Source organism: Somniosus microcephalus, chromosome 25 (genome assembly GCF_052327205.1).
Source record: "Somniosus microcephalus isolate GS21.2 chromosome 25, FLI_Smic_1.0, whole genome shotgun sequence".
NCBI classification, from domain to species: domain Eukaryota; kingdom Metazoa; phylum Chordata; class Chondrichthyes; order Squaliformes; family Somniosidae; genus Somniosus; species Somniosus microcephalus.
The window spans coordinates 36,541,064-36,561,386 of NC_141011.1; the positions used below are offsets into that span (position 1 = coordinate 36,541,064).

Here is a 20,323-nt window from a genome sequence, read left to right on the forward strand (position 1 = left end):
ACTATTTTTAGACAGTCCAACCTAAAGTATTTTTTCCGGTTAGTTAATGCCCTTTACCACCTGATAACATGTTCACCACTCCTAGATCTAACATTAATGAGAGTAAGGCCCTAGCAAGTGTAAATCGAGTCTTCTCATGCAAAAATGTGCAACCTGAAAATCTGCAGATTCCCAAGATAGTTGAGAAAATGTTGTCCATGTCATACACCGAAAACTTGAAGGAGCGAATAACTAGATACCATTCAGATCAGGGTCTGAATCAGGTGCGGCACACTGATACGATCGAGATGCAGAAACTCCGAGAAGTCAGAGCCTTGGTCCAGACGAAGAAGATGGAGGAGTTTCTCATAATGCACTGTCTGTCATTGGAGAATTGCACAGCCTATCAGACAGGCATGAAGTATAGGTAAGGGGAATATTATTTAATTCACTATGATTCGTTGTTTGTTGGCAATTGAAACATATCTGATGTTTCCTGTGACACAAACCCGCATGCTAAAATGTTGGTTTGTACACAAAATAAAAATTAGGAAAGTAGGCTTGTAGAATAAGTTACATGGGACAGTCGTGGAAATGGACACTGTAAGTAGATTCAAAAGGTACGCATGTGTTGCTGGTCGAGAAAGAAGTGATTGAGGGATATTATGAGAAGATGGGTGGGTTGACATTGATCAAAAAGAGATGGATTTGTTACATCTAATACATTTCCTGTTCCTAAAAATGTCTGTGTTCCTTATGTAAAAATGGTTTTAAATCGATTTCCTACTTTTACTGGGAAATCTGTTAACTGAAAAGAAAAAAGACTTGTATTTATAAAGCGCCTTTCATGACCGTAGGACATCCCAAAGCGTTTTACAGCCAATGAAGTACCTTTTGAAGTGTAGTCACTGTTGTAATGTAGGAAACGCAGCAGCCAATTTGCGCACTGCAAGGACCCACAGACAGCAATGTGATAATGAGCAGATAATCTGTTTTAGTGATGTTGATTGAGGGATGAATATTGGCCAGGACACTGGGGATAACTCCCCTGCTCATCTTCCAAATAGTGTCATGGGATCTTTTACATCCACCTTAGAGAGTGAAGAAATGCTTCCTGACATCACCCCTGAACGGCCTATCTCTAATTTTAAGGTTATGCTCCTTTATGCTGGACTTTCCCACCATAGGAAGTAGTTTCTCTTTTATCTACCCTATCAAATCCTTTAATCATCTTAAACTCCTCAATTAGATCACCCCTTAATCTTCTATATTCAAGGGAATACAAGTCTGGTCTGTCCTCATAATTTAACTATTTTAGCCCCGGTATCATTCTGCTACAACTTCTGCTGAATCTGCCACAGACAGACATTTGTGCAACAGGCTAGATTTCTTCACAACAGCTGCCAAAAGATTGTGTCTACGAGCAAACTGTTGAGACAGAACTTTTGTGTGTCCCAATTTCAGTGTTTTGAAACTTCCCTGAGTCATGGGTATAATTTCACTGGAGTGAATTACTACTTTGCAGTAAATAGGAAAGCAGTGTTTTTGGAAACAGGAAGAGGAACGCTGATACCACAGAAGCAGATAAGCCGGGATGGTGTCAATCAGGAATGAATCAGTACAAATTGCTCTCTGGAAATTAGAAGTCTCAGGGAACACTGAGTTACTATTCCTTTGTGGCAATAAGAAGCCCCATTATATTTTTTCAAACCTGGTTGAATTTTGCAGCGCTCTTGGCTAATCAACAGCAAAATTCAGCCTGTCCTAGTTTGAAAAGTGAAAGAGAAGTCCTAATTGACACTGAGGAATCATTACGTGGGTGTTTATTAATGAATCATTACATGTGTGTTTACTAATTAATCATTACATGTGTGTTTACTAATGGATCATTACATGGGTATTTACTAATGGATCATTACATGGGTATTTACTAATGGATCATTACATGGGTACTTATGAATTAATCATTACACGTGTGTTTACCAATGAATCATTACATGGGTGTTTACCAATGGATCATTATATGTGTGTTTACTAATGGATCATTACACGGGTGTTTACGAGTGGATCATTACACGTGTGTTTACCAATGGATCATTACACGGGTGTTTACCAATGGATCATTACACGGGTGTTTACGAGTGGATCATTACACGTGTGTTTACCAATGGATCATTATACGTGTGTTTACTAATGGATCATTACACGGGTGTTTACCAATGGATCATTACACGTGTGTTTACCAATGGATCATTACACGTGTGTTTACCAATGGATCATTACACGGGTGTTTACCAATGGATCATTACACGGGTGTTTACTAATGGATCATTACACGGGTGTTTACTAATGGATCATTACACGGGTGTTTACGAGTGGATCATTACACGTGTGTTTACGAGTGGATCATTACACGTGTGTTTACTAATGGATCATTACACGTGTGTTTACTAATGGATCATTACACGGGTGTTTACGAGTGGATCATTACACGTGTGTTTGCCAATGGATCATTACACGTGTGTTTATCAATGGATCATTACACGTGCGTTTACCAATGGATCATTACACGTGTGTTTACGAGTGGATCATTACACGTGTGTTTACCAATGGATCATTACACGTGTGTTTACGAGTGGATCATTACACGTGTGTTTACTAATGGGTCATTACACGGGTGTTTACTAATGGATCATGGGAAGTGTTGTTTATAGAAGACAACTGGTCAAGTTTGAATAACGTAGATTGATGTGTTAAATCATTTTTCAGTATTCTGCACAGAGGGCTATTCTGCTGCACAAAATGGAGATGGTTGTTTACCAATCATGTAGAATATTGTCTTATTTTCTATCAGTGAAAGGCTTTGTAGGATTACCACTACCATTCTTATCAAACTGCCAATAAACAATTAGTTTTCTGCCTTTGGTAGGAAATCTCCAATGCCAGTGATATGGATAATGTACAAGGTTCCAAGAGACGGCAAAACCTATGCTTGCTAACTCTTCAATAGCGTATTTTTTTGAAGTGTCATTTAGAGATTACACTCTTCGAACCGTGCCAGCAAGGATCAGCAAATTCTCTGACAGGAAAAGAAGTTCGGCATTTTGCTAGAACAAAAGAAAACACGCAAAACTATAACCTCCATTCCTGGTCTGTCCTTGATAAAGCCAAAGTAGACTTGGAGTTCTTAACTGAGGTCGCGATTTTTTTAGTGGAGGCGGGTTGGGTGCGGGTCAGGTGGCTTCCGGGTTCCAATCCCGCCCCCAACTACATCCGGCCCACAGACGTGATTTTACGTAAATTGGCCTTATTAAGCCCGCCCTGCGGGATTGCGGCCAGTTAAAACAAAGCTGGTCAGATGACGTCATTTGATGACGCGTCATCTGATGGTTTTCTTAAAGGGGACACGCACAATTTTTGTTTGACAGCTGATTTCTCAGTGTTTGACAGCATTGAGGTGCTGCAAACACTGACAATCACTGTACAAAGGTGAGCTCTTGCACCCAGGCTCTCCAATGACTCGCTCCATAGGCTGGAATAGATGGCAGCTGCAGGTGAGGTGACAGAAGCGATCTGTCACTGGTGAGAGAGGTTCTCCCAATGAGGTGGCACTGGACATGGATTTCAAAACTTGTTACCTGAAGAAGTGTGTAAATGCATTTAAAATGAATTTCCCAACCATTTCTTACCTCTGAGACTCACCGGTGCACTATTGGATCCTTCACACCACTTCTGCAGCTGTCATCAATCCAGAAACATTACAGCAGACTCACAACAGGCCACACTTACCTGGCGTGGTGTCTGGACGTCGTGAAACCCAAGGCAGAAGCGGCAAAATAAAAAAATAGCCTGACAAATACTATCAACTACCTAGCTTTAATAGGCTTTAATCCTCTTCCCGCTGCTAGGTGTCGGGTCCATGCGCAAATCGGGGACCCGACACTTGGGGAAATTGATTGGAGGCGGGTTGACGGCAGGATCGCAACCCACTGTCAATCAAAACTATTTAGGGCTTTAAACTAAATAAGGTGGGAATGGTGGAAGGTGGAGATAAATCTAGAATGCTAAAGAGAAAAGACAAGGAAGCAGTGCAGGAAAGTGATTGGGGTAAAGATAACCAGATTGTATCAGGAAGGGACAGAGTGCACAAACAAAGGAGTGCACTAACAAATAGGGTCCGGGTAAGAAAAAATGGTAATAAGACAAATAGGGCCATAGTACAAAAAAATGTTAAGATGTCTAAAAATGTTAAAAAGATAAATCTAAAGGCACTGTATCTGAATGCACGAAGCATTCATAATAAGGTAGACGAATTAACAGCACAAATAGATGTAAACGGATACGATAATATTGTGATTACGGAGACATGGCTGCAGGGTGACTAAGGCTGGGAGCTGAATATCCAAGGATATTCGATATTTAGGAAGGACAGGCAAAAAGGAAAAGGAGTTCGCTGGCGTTGTTAGTAAAGGATGAAATCAGAGCAATAGTGAGAAAGGATATTGACTCAGAAAATCAAGATGTAGAATCAGTCTGGGTGGAGCTAAGAAGCACCAAGGGGCAGAAAACATTGGTGGGAGTTGTCTATAGGCCTCCAAACAGTAGTGGTAATGTAGGGGATGGCATCAAACAGGAAATTAGAGATGCATGTAACAAGGGTACTACTGTAATTATGGGAGACTTTAATCTACATATAGACTGGCCAAACCAAATTAGCAATAATACTGTGGAGGATGAATTTCTGGAGTGTGTATGAGATGGTTTTTTAGACCAGTACGTTGAGCCATCTAGGGAATAGGCTATCCTAGACTGGGTATTGTGCAATGAGAAGGGGTTAATTAATAATAATATTGTGCAGGGTCCTTTAGGGAAGAGTGACCATAACATGATAGAATTCTTCATTAAGATGGAAAGTGAAAAAGTCCAATCTGAAACTAGGGTCCTAAATCTAAACAAAGGAAACTACGAAAGTATGAGGAGTGAGTTGGCTGTGATAGATTGGGGAGCTTCATTAAAAGGCATGATGGTGGATAGGCAATGGCTAACATTTAAGGAACGAATGCATGAATTGCAACAGTTATACATTCCTTTCTAGTGCAAAAACATAAAAGGAAAAGCGGCCCAACCATGGCTAACAAAATAAATTAAGGATAGTATTATATCCAAAGAGGAGCCATATAACGTTGCCAAAAAAAGTAGCAAGCCTGAGGATTGGGAGCAGTTTAGAATTCAGCAAGAAAGGACCAAGAGATTGATTAAGAAGGGAAAAATAGAGTATGAGAGTAAACTTGCAAGGAACATAAAAGCGGACTGTAAAAGCTTCTACAAGTATGTAAAAAGAAAAAGATTAGTGAAGACAAATGTAGGTCTCTTACAGTCAGAAACGGGAGAATTTATAATGGGGAACAAGGAAATGGCTGAGCAATTAAACAAATACTTCGGTTCTGTCTTCACGGAAGAGGACACAAATAACTTCCCAGAAATGCTAGGAAACCAAGGGTCTAATGAGAAGGAGGAACTAAAGGAAATTAGCATTGGTAAAAAAATAGTGCTGGAGAAATTAATGGGACTGAAAGCCGATAAATCCTCAGGGCCTGATAATCTGCATCCCAGAGTACTAAAAGAGGTAGCCATAGAAATAGTGGATGCATTGGTTGTCATCTTCCAAAATTCTATAGATTATGGAACAGTTCCTGCAGATTGGAGGGTGGCAAATGTAACCCCACTATTTAAAAAAGGAGGGAGAGAGAAAACAGAGAACTACAGACCGGTTAGCCTAACATCAGTAGTAGGGAAAATGCTAGAGTCTATTATAAAGGATGTGATAACAGAACACTTAGAAAATATCAACGGGATTAGACAAAGTCAACATGGATTTATGAAAGGGAAATCGTGTTTGACAAACCTACTGGAGTTTTTTGAGGATGTAACTGGTAGAATAGATAAGGGAGAACCAGTGGATGTGGTGTATTTGGATTTTCAGAAGGCCTTTGATAAAGTCCCACATAAGAGGTAGTGTGCAAAATTAAAACACATGGGATTGGGGGTAATATACTGGCATGGATTGAAAATTGGTTAACAGACAGGAAACAGAGAGTAGGAATAAATGGGTCTTTTTTGGGGTGGCAGACGGTGACTAGTGGGGTGCCGCAGGGATCAGTGCTTGGGCCCCAGCTATTCACAATATACATCAATGATTTGGATGAGGGAACCAAATGTAATATTTCCAAGTTTGCTGACGACACGAACCTAGGTGGGATTGTGTGTTGTGAGCTGTGAGCAGGATGCAAAGAGGCTTCAAGACGACTTAGATAAGTTGAGTGAGTGGGCAAATACATGGCAGATGCAGTATAATGTGGATAAATGTGAAGTTATCCACTCCGGTAGGAAAAACAGAAAGGCAGAGTATTATTTAAAGGGTGATAGATTGGGAAATGTTGATGTACAAAGGGACCTACGTGTCCTTGTACACCAGTCACTGAAAGCAAACATGCAGGTGCAGCAAGCTGTTAGGAAGGCAAATGGTATGTTGGCCTTCATTGCAAGAGGATTTGAGTACAGGAGCAAGGATGTCTTACTACAGTTATACAGGGCCTTGGTGAGACCATACCTGGAGTACTGTGTGCAGTTTTGGTCTCCTTACCTAAGAAAGGATATACTTGCCATAGAGAGAGTGCAGCGAAGGTTCACCAGACTGATTCCTGGGATGGCAGGGCTGTCGTATGAGGAGAGATTGCGTTGACTAGGCCTGTATTCACTAGAGCTTAGAAGAATGAGAGGGGATGTCATTGAAACGTATAAAATTCTGACAGGGCTAGACAGACTGGATGCTGGGAGGCTGTTTCCCTTGGCTGGGGGGTCTAGAACGAGGGGTCACAGTCTCAGGATATGGGTTAGGACATTTAGGACTGAGATGAGGAGAAATTTCTTCACCCAGAGGGTGGTGAACCTGTGGAATTCTCTACCATAGAAGGCTGTGGAGGCCAAGTCACTGAATATATTTAAGAAGGAGATACAGGAAACTTTCTGGTATCCGGCACGGACGGGACTGACGTGGTGCTGGTTCATCAACAATTCCGGATAACCGAACACTATAGTAAAAGATACGGAGCTCAGAGCTCCGTATAAAGCAACAAACCCAACAGCTTCAAAACAATCGGCACAAGTTGCAAGCGTCTTTGTAGCTTAGCAACAGCTTCAGCTACACCCTTGCACAGCAACAAATGGAGTAAAAAAAGTAGTAAAAGTAAAAAAAGTTACCTGAACCGACTCCTGAATTTTGCCGGTGGATAGAGCGTTCCAGTTATTTAGGGGCCGGTTAATTTAAAGTTTCCTGTAGATAGATTTCTAGACACACAAGGCGTCAAGGGGTATGGGGAGAGAGCGGGAATATGGTATTGAGATAGCCATGATCCCGTTAGCGCCTTAAGAGGGCGCTAATGGGGCGCAAAGCAACTAGCGCCCGGGCGTGGCGATGTTTGCGCCGCTTGCGAAATTAACTAGTCATTTTGCGGCGTTGCTAAACACTACCGCCACGATCTCCTGCGCTGGTAGATCGTGACGTCAGTCGAGTGCGCAACGCCCCGGTAGCACCCCGGACCGGATATTGAGTGGTGCCCCCTGCCTTACTGCCTGCCGCTAGCAACGACAGGTTGAGAGGAGCGTTTTGCAGTCAGAAAGGGACTGGGGGTGCACTATTTAAAGGCGACCGCTTCCTGCCTTTTTTTGTTGGTGACATTTTTGCACCACGTAATCTAAGAGTGAGAGAGAGACTTCTGGAGAGATTCAACGCTGTGTGAAGGAGTTTTGGGTACTGAGCAGCACTTTGCAGGTTCATTTTGATTTGCCCTTGTATCGATTTAGAAGAGACTGTGGGGGCTGCATTCTGAGCTCTTTCCCTGGGGGTCTCCATTGTTATTTCCAGCAGATTTGATGTACAGGTCTTTCCAGGCCGAGATTCAAGGCTGCAATGAGCAGGATGTGGATGGAGAGCAAAATCAACCCTCCCCTTTAAGATAAAAACAGAAACTGCTGGAGACACTCAGCAGGTCAAGCAGCATCTGTGAAGAGAGAAACAGAGTTAACGTTTCAGTTCGATGACCTTTCGTTAGAACTCCCCTTTAAGAACTGGCCGGTGCCAGTGTGTCTGTGTTCCATTGCTGACTAACATCACATGAGCTTCGCCAGCGCTCTGAGGTAGCGCCTCGCTCCTCGGCCTTTGCGCCTTAAGACAGGTGTGAAGCGCCTGGTTTAGCGCTCCAATCACCTCCGGGGCGATAAAAGCCAAGTTTGCCGTCGGAGGCGATAATTAGCGCCAGGCAGTAAACTTTGCGCACGGCCGATAATGGCGCGCCAAACGGGGCGATACTGAATTTTCCCCCCTAAATCTTTTATCTCTGGTTTTAAGCTTAAAATGCCACTTCTCGCCTAAAGGAACTTAAGAGGACCCACATGTTGGTGCTCATAAGATACAGAAAGTAAAACTTGCCTGCTTTATCACTTGAAACTACCCTGAAGAGAGTTTATCCAAAGAGTCGCTAAGCCATTTAGACCAGGAACATCCCAAGTTCAATCCGCCTCCCCAGGGGAGGCGGATATGGAGGCGGGACTGCCGGGAAAATGGCACCCGCCCCCATGCCATCTTCCCAGGAGGCGGGTTGCCGTTCCGCGCCTTAGAGGCGGGAAGGGATTAAAGCCTATTAACTGCCTGTTAACAGGTAGTTAACGGGCAGAAAATAGGATTATTCCCTTTTTGCCCTCAAGTGTGGGCTTCCCGAAGGCGCCAAAACCTGCCAGATCAGCGAGGCGAGTACTGGGTCTGCGGGGGTCGGGTGGGGGGTGAAAAAGTGTGGTGTGAAGGTAAGTGGTAGGTGCAAGAGTGTAGAGATGAGTATCTGAGGTAAGTGCTAAGCGTTTTTAAAAGTGTACTTAACCTTTGTTTCTTCCTGCAGGCTTCAGTCAGTTTCTATGCGGAGGGTCTCGCACCTCCGTGTTGCAGATGAGAGATGGCCGTTGCATTCTCAGGTGCAACAAACATATCATTTCTGTAAAAGAAAGAAGGTTGATGAGGCCTTGTATGCAAGACCTCATCAAACTGCAGAGATCGTCACTGACAGCTTCACAGAGCTGTCAAACAATGACAATTCATCTGTCAAATATTTTTGACGGATGACACGTCATGTTGACGTGCTCTGCAACCGGCTTTACTTTAATTGGCCTGCTAAGCCCGCCCAGGCGGGCTTAACAAGGCCAATCAAGGAAAAATAGCATAGGTTGGCCACAAATTAATGGAGGCGGGACATCGACCCGACAAGCAGTAGTCCCACCTCCAACGCGCCCCCACTCTCAGAATCGCCCCGTTAGTCTTTATTGAGTTAGCTGAGGTTAAGATGAGAGAATTTAGCCTTGGCACACCTGGGTTAGGGAGTATAAAATTGGTCATGGTTCCCACCCCAAATCCCTGTACATTGACTATTTCTGGAAGTGCATGTTAAACGTCAGGCAGGATTGAGCTCATGGGTGATTCTCCTATGTTTGAATAGTTTGGCATCACTTACTGTCTTAGCTCACACATGAATAATAGCCACTTGGGAATCAACATACCCCAACGAGGAATCAACACTTGAGGGGTGTGAGAGGAGGGGGTTTGCACTAAAGGGACCGATATCCCAGTTGGACTAGGTACAATACCTGAGGTATGGATATATTCCTTTATTCAAAGACATAAGGTTTGTTGATCTACCACACATCAGCTTTAGGTGCTATTTTTGCATTCTCAGCCTTTGATTCAGGCTTTCAAAACCGGTTTTCCCCCCTAATCCTTGTAAAACATTCCTGTGATCTTTTCTCAGAATTGTTGGAAATTGAGAATAAACAGCCTCTTTTTGCATATATTTTTGGACATTAAGTTCCAAATCACAAATGGGTCTTTGGTTTGTTAATCATTGCACATTGATACTTCGATCGTGTGCGCTTTTAAAATACTAACTATACAGTTAAATCCTATATGGCCCTGATAGCAGTAATTGTGTATTTGTTTGTCAGCAAAATTTTAATTTATTTCTGACTGACTTAGAAAATCTTTAGCTGAGTTGCTGAAATCCATTTGCCAGTAATTTTTCAATAAAGTGAACATTTGCAGATTTTTTTTTAAGGAAGACTTTGCACATTTGCAGAAAAATTGTGGATAGGTAAATTCTTAGTAGAGCGACAAAATTGGTACTATATGTGCTCGTCTGGTTATAAAAAACTTTTTAAAATTTTCCACCCAACCTTTGTGGATTCTACTATATATTAGAATCCAAAAGATTTGGTTTAAAAAAAATCCATCCCTTTAAGAATAGATCTTACTGTTGTTTCTTATGCTACTACTGTTACATGACTTAAGGAGTCCTACCTTATCTGATCACTTGTTCCTGGGATGTTGTAATTTAAGGTAACGCATGCAGATTGTTACAACAGCCGGTGATCACATTACTGCATTCTTTGATGAGAAAGGAGTTGAGTTTCTTTCTGTTATCAGCAACTTTGTCATGGTAGCCAGTGGAAGGTACTAATGTATTCTTCACAGAAAATCACAGAATCACAGAAACCCCACAGTGCAGATAGAGGCCATTTCGGCCCATCGAGCCTGCACCGACACATATCCCACCCGATCCCCGTAACCCCTACACCAACACATATCCCACCCTATCCCCACGTATTTAATCCCCCTAACACTAAGGGTCAATTTATCATAGCCAATCAACCTAACTCGCACATCTTTGGACTGTGGGAGGAAACCGGAGCACCCGGAGGAAACCCACGCAAACACGGGGAGAATGTGCAAACTCCACACAGACAGTCGCCCGAGGCCGGATTCGAACCCGGGTCCCTGGCGCTGTGAGGCAACAGTGCTAACCACTATGCCACTTGTTTAACACATTTCCTCAGTTACACAAAGGGCTCAAAGTGTTTGAGTGACTCTCTACCCAGCTGAGTTAGCACTAAGGTATAACCTGAATTGGTTGAATGTAACAGAATTTTTTGTATTATGAAACATGTTAGTATTGTAACCAAATATTTAACTTTCTCCACAAGAAGATAATTTTAAAAGTTAAAAAAAATACAGCTTCCCTGATGTTTGGTGAGGCCAATTTAGCAACTGTACTGCTGCTCCAGCTGAGGTCAGCTAACTGCACTTGCGGGAGAGTGGACCTGCATGGTTTACTTGCTGACTGGATAAACTTGCTGAGCTTTTGGGGAGACCTATTTTGTCTAACTTAATTGAATCCAAAGTTAAGCCTCAGGCATTTGCTGTGCCCATCAATACCAGTCACTAGCCTTTGATTATTAATTTTAAAATGTAAATGATCAGCCTGTACACACTGACAACCATTTCCCACTGTCTCCACTTCCCTGTTTATTAACTGATTCCGAAACCCTGAGCCCTGTGCAAATTTGACTGAAATTGAAGCACCACCAGCGAATTTTTGCAGTTACTGTGGCTTGTGTTTCACCAACATTCTGTTATTTTTGTCTGAAACCTAGAAAGGGGTTCTGCAGGCTGTTGGAAAGTGTTTGGATGTTTTATGAAATAGCAAATGATTGGTTGAGATAGGTTCCTTCCTCCCCTCTATTTTCCAGCAAGACTCTTGACTCAATGTTGCTCATAAGTTTACAAAAGAAAACACTGACTGATGATATGAGTCGTGATGTGTTTGTTGACTTTTGTAAGCCACTCACTCTGGGTAGGTATTTTGTTTAAACAGTGTGTTATTGCATGATTCTTTTTTCATCTTTTACTTTTTTCGTGCCATTTTCAGACAGACTTGCTATTACTGATGTGGGACCAGGCTGCAGTGACATATTGAGACATTTTGTGAAGTGGTTGTAACATGTTTTGACACTTATGGGTCAGTGATTTTGAAATGCATTGGCCTGGATTTTGCTGAGAGTACACCGTCATACTGCCTTTGAAATACACTTCAAGTTTGGGATTTCCTAAATCCCGAACTTGCGATCTATCAAGGTACACCTTGACAGATCATCCGAACCGCCGAGGAACTAACAATTGCTGGTGCAGAGTTGGGCTATTTGCCCACCAACTGCCCAGTAATTACGGACGAAACTCTTAACGGTTGCTGAAAGCAAGCGTAGGAGCCTGATTTCCTGTTAACTTTCCGTTTATCTCTACCTGACATTGACTTTCAGCTGGGCAACATGACTGCTTGCTAACAAATGACGTGTTTACTTGCTGGATATGGTTTAAAGAACACAGGCCTTTTTTTTTACAGAAAGAATACATTTGTCTTTACTGAATATCAGAAAGTGAATACATCTAGCACGCCTCACAGATGTTATTCGTACATACATTCACACACAAACAAACATACCATACCATGTTTACATATTGTCCTTTGTTACAATTAGTTTTGTTATACTTTATTTTCCTGTTAGGTAAATGACACGTTATGCATGAGTTGTTACCGCCTGTAAACTCGGAGTGTTGGATGAATGCCGGGGTGTGGGTTCGTTGTCGGTTAGCGACTTATTCTTTTTTTTAATTTTAGCGACTTATTCTTGAGGGACAGACAGATGCTGTGGCAGAGATAGATAGAGAGAGGGAGAGAGAGTGGAGAAAAAGTAAACCAAAGGAGGAAGAAACAGCACTAGAGTTACCCTCTCAGTCTCTCACCTCTCAGGCTGTAGTAATAACACTTTCAGTGAATGTTCAACACCAATTTATAAAGACTGCAATACTTTACTGATATAAATTAACAGGGAACTGGAATGGGACGACACTGGCAAGGGAAAACTATTACACACCCATATTGTAGACTCACACGCCTCAGTATAACCTAACCGTCAGAATTGACATGTACACCGTATTTAACTACTCAGCCATATCTTTAAAGCCTGTATGCTACTATATATTTTAATAGTAAAGTGTCAAATTATCAGTTGTTACATTCAATGAACTGCATGTATGCCTCTAAACAGGAAGTTGTATACATAGGGACTAATAAATTGTGAGCTTGGATGAAACAAAACCAAAATGCTGATATATGAAATAAGCCCAAGTACCAGTTTAATTAAAGGTTTTGAGAAGGTTTCAAAGGTTTTAAAATTTAATTTCAATGTAAAAGACTGAGAGAAATTTGTGTGGGCGTGGCTTAGTTTTGACAGCTTTTGTGGGCGTGTCTTCCCTTACTCTGCGTGGCTGTACGCTGCGCTCCTGGCCTTCCTGACATCATATGCTGCGCAGAACTCTGCAGCGCTGAAGAGGAAGTCTCTGTTCCGGGCTTCGCTGAAGGTAAGTTCGTATTCATTTTGCAGGTTGGCGGCCTACTCTGGAGCGATGCCGCCGACCGCAATTTTTGGCCCATTGTAAAATATAGTTGGTGGTATTCATGCCTTTGCAGTGGATACTGTGATACTGTTCCTGTTGTTACAAAGTCATTTGACTGTCCATCTGCCCATGGGCATTCACTTTCTCAACAAACAAAGAAAAACGCCATCACAAAAGGTATATTTTATCTCCTTTGGAGGATATTTTTCATCTGAGTTTGCTCCCCACCCTCTTATTTTTCCTCTGGTTGCCACGCACCATTTGTGATGGAGAGGTTGGGTGGTTAATCTGCTCCAAGACCTCTGCCAGTGCCACTCTGAACCAGTTACAGGGAGGTGCGTGAAAGCAGTCTGGGAATGAGATCACTGTTGTCTTTCCCACCCTCCCTTTTTGGGGTCTTCTGATCTTAGAATCACAGAATCGTTAAGCACAGTAGGAGGCCATTCAGCCCGTTGAGCCTGTGCCGGCTCTCTGCAAGAGCACTTCAGCTTGTCCCAAACCACTGCCCTTTCTCTGTAGCCCTGCAAATTTTTTTCCTTCAGGTACTTATCTAATTCCCACCACCCGTTCAGGCAGTGCATTCCAGATCATAACCACTCGCTGCGTAAAAAAGTTTTTCATGTCGCCTTTGGATCTTCTGTGAGTCACCTTAAATCTCTGTCCTCTGGGTCTCGACCCTTCCGCCAATGGGAACAGTTTCTCTCTATCTACTCTGTCCAGACCCCTCATGATTTTGAACACCTCTATCAAATCTCCTCTCAATCTCCTCTGCTCTAAGGGGAACAGCTCCAGCCTCTCCAGTCTATCCACATAACTGAAGTCCCCCATCCCTGGAACCATTCTTGTAAATCTTTTCTGCACCTTCTCTAAAGCCTTCACATCCTTCCTAAAGTGCGGTGGCCAGAATTGGACACAATGCTCCAGTTGAGGCTGAACCAGTGTTTTATAAAGGTTCATCATAACCTCCTTGCTTTTGTACTCTATGCCTCTATTTATAAAGCCCAGGATCCCGTATGCTTTTTTAACCGCTTTCTCAACCTGCCCTGCCACCTTCAACGATTTGTGCACATATACCCCCAGATCTCTCTCTTCCTGCACCCCCTTTTAGAATTGTACCCTTTAGTTTATATTGCCTCTCCTCATTCTTCCTACCAAAATGTATCACTTTGCACTTTTCTGCATTAAGCTTCATCTGCCACAGGTCTGCCCATTCTGCCAGCCTATCTATGTCCTCTTGAAGTCTATCCCTATCCTCCTCACTGTTTACTATACTTCCAAGTTTTGTGTCATCTGCAAATTTTGAAATTGTGCCCTGTACACCCAAGTCCAAATCATTAGTATATGTCAAGAAAAGCAATGGTCCCAGTACTGACCCCTGGGGAACACCACTGTATACCTTCCTCCAGTCCGAAAAACAACCGTTCACCACTACTCTCTGTTTCCTATCACTAAGCCAATTTCGTATTCATGTTGCCACTGTCCCTTTTATTTCATGGGCTTCAACTTTGCTGGCAAGCCTATTATGTGGCACTTTATCAAACACCTTTTGGAAGTCCATGTACACCACATCAACCGCGTTGCCTTCATCAACCCTCTCTGTTAGCTCATCAGAAAATTCAATCAAGTTAGTTAAACATGATTTGCCTTTAATAAATCCTTTACTTCCCCCAGCATCCTAAGATGCATCACATCTGGTCCTGGTGACTTACCTACTTTAAGTATAGCCAGCCTTTCTAGTGTCTCCTCTATCAATTTTTTTCCCATCCAATATCTCAACTACCTCCTCTTTCACTATGACTTTGGCAGCATCTTCTTTCTTGGTAAAGACAAATGCAAAGTACTCATTTAGTACCTCAACCATGCCCTCTGCCTCCATGCGTAGCTCTCCTTTTTGGTCCCTAATTGGCCCCACCCCTCTACTTAAACATACCACTGTGACATGCCGAGATTAGGAACGAGACAATGCGAGATCAAATCTGCTTCCTGTCACTCCATGTCAGTTTTTTTTACCAGTTTTCTCACCTTTTGGATGAGATTCCTGTTTCTTTAGTTGAGTTGCAGTTCATTTCTTACTGGCACGATGACTTGATGTCAGATGTATAAATGCAGTGGCCGCGATTTTGCAAATGGATGCGGCTTGGGAGGGGGGGTCAGCTGGTTTCCGGGTTCCAGTCCCGCCCCCAACTGCATCTGGCCAACGGACGTGATTTTACGTCGATTGGCCTTGTTAAGCAAGCCAGTCAGATGATGTCATTTGATGACGCGTCATCTGCTGGTTTTCTTAAAGGGACCACGCACAACTTTTCTTTAACAGCTCATTTCTCAGTGTTTTGACAGCATTGAGGTGCTGCAAACACTCACAATGACTGTTCACAGGTGAGCTCTTGTACCCAGGCTCTCCAGTGACTCCCTCCTTAGGCTAGAACTGATGGCAGCTGCAGATGAGGTTACAGAAGCGATCTGTCACTGATGAGCGAGGTTCTCCCAATGAGGTGGGACTGGACAGCCAATTCAAAACTTGTTACCTACAGAAAAGTGTAAATCCATTAAAAATGATTTTCTCAACATTTCCTTACCTCTGAAACTCACCAGTGCACTATAGGATCCTTCACACCACTTCTGCAGCTTTCATCAATGCAGAAACATAGAAACATAGAAGATAGGAGCAGGAGTAGGTCATTCGGCTCCTCGAGCCTGCTCCGCCATTCAATGAGATCATGGCTGATCATCCAAATTCAGTACCCTGTCCCTGCCTTCTCCCCATATCCCTTGATCCCTTTAGCCTTAAGAAATGTATCCAACTCCTTCTTGAATATATTTAATGAACTGGCCTCCACCGCCCTCTGTGGCAGAGAATTCCACAGGTTCACCACTCTCTGGGTGAAGAAATTCCTCCTCATTTCAGTCCTAAATGGCTTACCCCTTAACCTTAGACTATGACCCCATGTTCTGGACTCCCCGGCCATCGGAAACATCCTTCCTGCATCTAGTCTGTCCAGGCCTGACAGAATTTTATAGGTTTCGATGAGATCCCCTCTCAATCTTCTAAACTGCAGTGAGTATAAGCCCAATCGACACAATCTCTCCTCATACGTCATTCCTGCCATCCCAGGTATCAGCCTGGTGAATCTTCGCTGCACTCCCTCCATGGCAAGAACGTCCTTCCTCAGATAAGGCGACCAAAACTGCACACAGTACTCAAGGTGCGGTCTCACCAAGGCCCTGTACAACTGCAGCAAGACATCCTTGTTCCTGTACTCGAACCCTCTTGCTACGAAGGCCAACATACCCTTTGCCTTCTTAACCGCCTGCTGCACCTGCATGCTTACCTTCAGCGACTAGTGCACAAGAACACCCAGGTCTCTTTGCACTTCCCCTTCTCCCAATCTATTGCCATTCAAATAATAGTCTGCCTTCCTGTTTTTGCCACCAAAGTGGATAACCTCACATTTATCCACATTATAGTGCATTTGCCATGTTTCTGCCCAATCACCCAATCTGTCCAAATCGTACTGGAGTTTCACGACATCCTCCTCAGAGCATACCCTCCCACCCAGCTTTGTGTCGTCTGCAAATTTGGAGACATTACATCCAATTCCCTCGTCCGGATCATTAATATATATTGTGAACAGCTGGGGTCCTAGGACCGATCCTTGCGGTACCCCACTAGTCACTGCCTGCCATTCGGAAAATGATCCGTTTATTCCAACTCTTTGCTTTCTATCCGCCAACCAGTTCGCTATCCAAGTCAATACCTTGCCCCCAATCCCATGTGCCTTAATTTTGCACGCTAATCTCTTCTGCGGGACCTTATCGAAAGCCTTCTGAAAGTCCAAATATACCACATCCACTGGTTCTCCCTTATCTATTTTACCAGTTACATCCTCAAAAAATTCCAGTAGGTTAGTCAAGCACGATTTACCTTTTGTAAATCCATGTTGACTTTGTCCGATCCTGTCACTGCTTTCCAAGTGCTCTGCTATTACATCTTTTATAATGGACTCTAGCATTTTCCCCACTACCGATGTCAGGCTTACCGGTCTATAATTCCCCGCTTTTTCTCTACCACCTTTTTTGAATAGTGGGGTAACATTAGCTACCCTCCAATCCATGGGTACTGTTCCATTACAGCAGACGCGCATCACGCCACACTTACCTGGTGTGTTGTCCGGACGTCGGGGAACCCGAGGCAGAAACGGCAAAATTTCTAAAATGGCCACTGTATAAATATACTCCTCATTCCAGACCTCTCTTGCTCCAACTCCCTACTGAGCCCTCTGCATCATTCCACTTTAAACTGTGGGTTTGAATGCACTCGTGTTGAGGAGGACGTGGTGTACACCTAACTCCATCCCACCTGAAGTGGGAACTAAACAAAGACTTAGAGAGGGAACTGACTTCCAGTACATGAGTTCAACACTTTTTCTCAAGAGTTTTCTCCTTTTCTCTCCTAGGAGTGCTGCTGGGATATGTGATTCATGAGCACAGTTTCCCTCAATTACCTTGCCCAGGTAGCAATTGTTCATGTGTGAGCTTTGACATTGTGTGCCAGCATATTATTTGATTCCAAAGGGCCTCGTGACCAAGTCCAATGTCTTTATTTTTATTCGTTCCTGGGGTGTGGGCATCGCTGGCAAGGCCAGCATTTATAACCCACCCCTAATTGCCCTTCAGAAGGTGGTGGTGAGCTGCCTTCTTGAACCGCTGCAGTCTATTGCTGAAGGTACTCCCATAGTTCTGTTAGGGAGGGAGTTCCATGAATTTGACCCAGTGACATCGAAAGAACGGCGATATATTTCCAAGTCAGGATGGTGTGTGACTTGGAGGGGAACTTGGAGGTGGTGGTGTACCCATGCGCCTTATCCTTCTAGGTGGTAGAGGTCACGAGTTTGGGAGGTGCCATTGAAAATACCTTGGTGAGTTGCTGCAGTGCATTTTGTTGATGGTACACACTGCAGCCATGTTGCTCCGGTGGCGGAGGAACTGAATGTTTAAGGTGGTGGGTGGGGTGCCAATCAAGCGGGCTGCTTTGTGTCGAACTTCTTGAGTGTTGTTGGAGCTGCACTCTTCCAGGCAAGTGGAGAGTATTCCATCACACTCCTTGTGCCGTGTAGATGGTAAAAAGGCTTTGGGGAGTCAGGAGGTGAGACACTCGCCGCAGAATACCTAGCCTCTGACCTGCTCTTGTTGCCACAGTATTTTTGTAGCTAGTCCAGTTAAGTTTCTGGTCAATGGTGACCCCCAGGATGTTGATGGTGGGGGATTCGGCAATGATAATGCCGTTGAATGTCAAGGGGAGGTGGTTAGACTCTCGCTTGTTAGATATAGTCATTGCCTGACACTTGTGTGGCGCGAATGTTACCTGCAACTTATCAGCCCAAGTCTGAACGTCGTCCAGGTCTTGTTGCATGCGGGCATGGACTGCTTCATTATCTGAGGAGTTCTGAATGGCGCTAAACACTGTGCAGTCATCAGCGAACATCCCCATTTCTGACCTTATGTTGGAGGGAAGGTCATTGATGAAGCAGCTGAAGATGGTTGGGCCTAGGACACTGCCCTGAGGAACTCCTGCAGCGATGTCCTGGGGCCGTGATGATTGACCTTCAACCACCACAACCATCTTCCTTTGTGCTAGGTATGACTCCAGTCAGTGGAGTGTTTTACCCCTGATTCCCGTTGACTTCAGTTTTATTAGGGCTCCTTGATGCCACACTCGGTCAGATGCTGCCTTGATGTCAAGGGCAGTCACTCTCACCACACCTCTGGAATTCAGCTCCTTTGTCCATGTTTGGACCAAGGCTGTAATGAGGTCGGGAGCCAAGTGGTCCTGGCGGAACCTAAACTGGGCATCAGTGAGCAGGTTATTGGTGAGTAAGTGCCTCTTGATAGCACTGTCGATAACACCTTCCATCACTTTGCTGATGATTGAGAGTGGACTGATGGCACGGTAATTGGCTGGATTGGATTTGTCCTGCTTTTAGGTATGCTACCGTTCACCTGACATCCTGCAGATAGTGTAAATATGCACTATGTGGTGGTATCAGGATTGAACCTAGTATGTTCCTGGTCTGAAAGGCTCAGCTACTCACTGGATAAATTTGTTGAACAATCGTGGAGTGCTGGCTTAACACATTTTAAAAGAAACACCAAGAGTAGAACTGGATTACTGCACGAATTAGGAATCTCTGCATCTAAATTGGTGTGGTTGACGTTTACTCACAGGAATAGTGACTTCACTATTTTAGACATTGTGCCTTGCTGGATAATTTAATCACATTCAATTACAAGGTACATTGCGCGTTAGTGGGAAAAGCAAAGGACATTGCATTTAGTGTTGTAAAATAGATCATCGTGTTGAACACATTAAATGGCACAGTACAGCATATTGTGTTAGATTTTTGAACAATGTCCTTTCTCCCTCAGGACCTGGGTTAGGATCCAGCTCAGACAGATGAAATTAAAGTCTCTGTTCTATAATGGATGTTAATGGCCCTGCTCAAGTGGGCTGGGCAGTCTGTATTCAGCTCCAAATAGATTTAATCCCACAATATAAAACTGCTCTTAGATTCAGCGTCCATTGGCAGTTGTTCAGTTTCACTCCTGCCAAAAAAATTGAATAGGGAAACCAGATGTCATGCTAGTTTGTTGTAAGAGGCTATTCTGAGATTAGCATTGAGGTATGCTTTGGAGTTCTGCATTATATGTGACCTGCACTTGCATTGTTAACAGGGCTGCCAAATGATACTGTTTTTGGGTGGAATATAAAAACAATTTCCTTTGCACCATTGTCCCCTCTCCCTCATTTCAATTGTAGATTATTCCCCACAATCCATATTGGCAATGGTAAAGAGCTCAGTAATGATGCTGTTTGATAGTATATATATATACAGACTATGGTTAGATGAAGTAGAGTGGGAGGAGCTTGTGTGAAGCATAAACACTGGCATAGACCAGTTGGGATGAATGGCCTGTTTCTGTGCTGTAAAATTCTATGAAATTCTATTTTGATCAATG

General features: G+C 43.5%; 1 protein-coding gene across 14 annotated transcripts in view; it reads left to right on the forward strand.

Moving 5' to 3' along the window:
* kcnab2a (potassium voltage-gated channel subfamily A regulatory beta subunit 2a) overlaps positions 1 to 20,323 on the forward strand; it is a 372,430-nt gene that overhangs the window by 185,095 nt on the left and 167,012 nt on the right. The window contains exon 1 of one of the 14 annotated variants that reach the window (XM_085967205.1): positions 71 to 406. The exons of 12 other annotated variants lie outside the window; for them this stretch is intronic. In XM_085967205.1, the coding sequence (XP_085823331.1) occupies positions 189 to 406 (218 nt within the window). In that variant the 5' untranslated portion in view covers positions 71 to 188. Of the gene's footprint in view, positions 1 to 70; positions 407 to 20,323 lie in introns of those variants that run through there. One more of the 14 variants, XM_085967206.1, reaches the window with a different exon arrangement.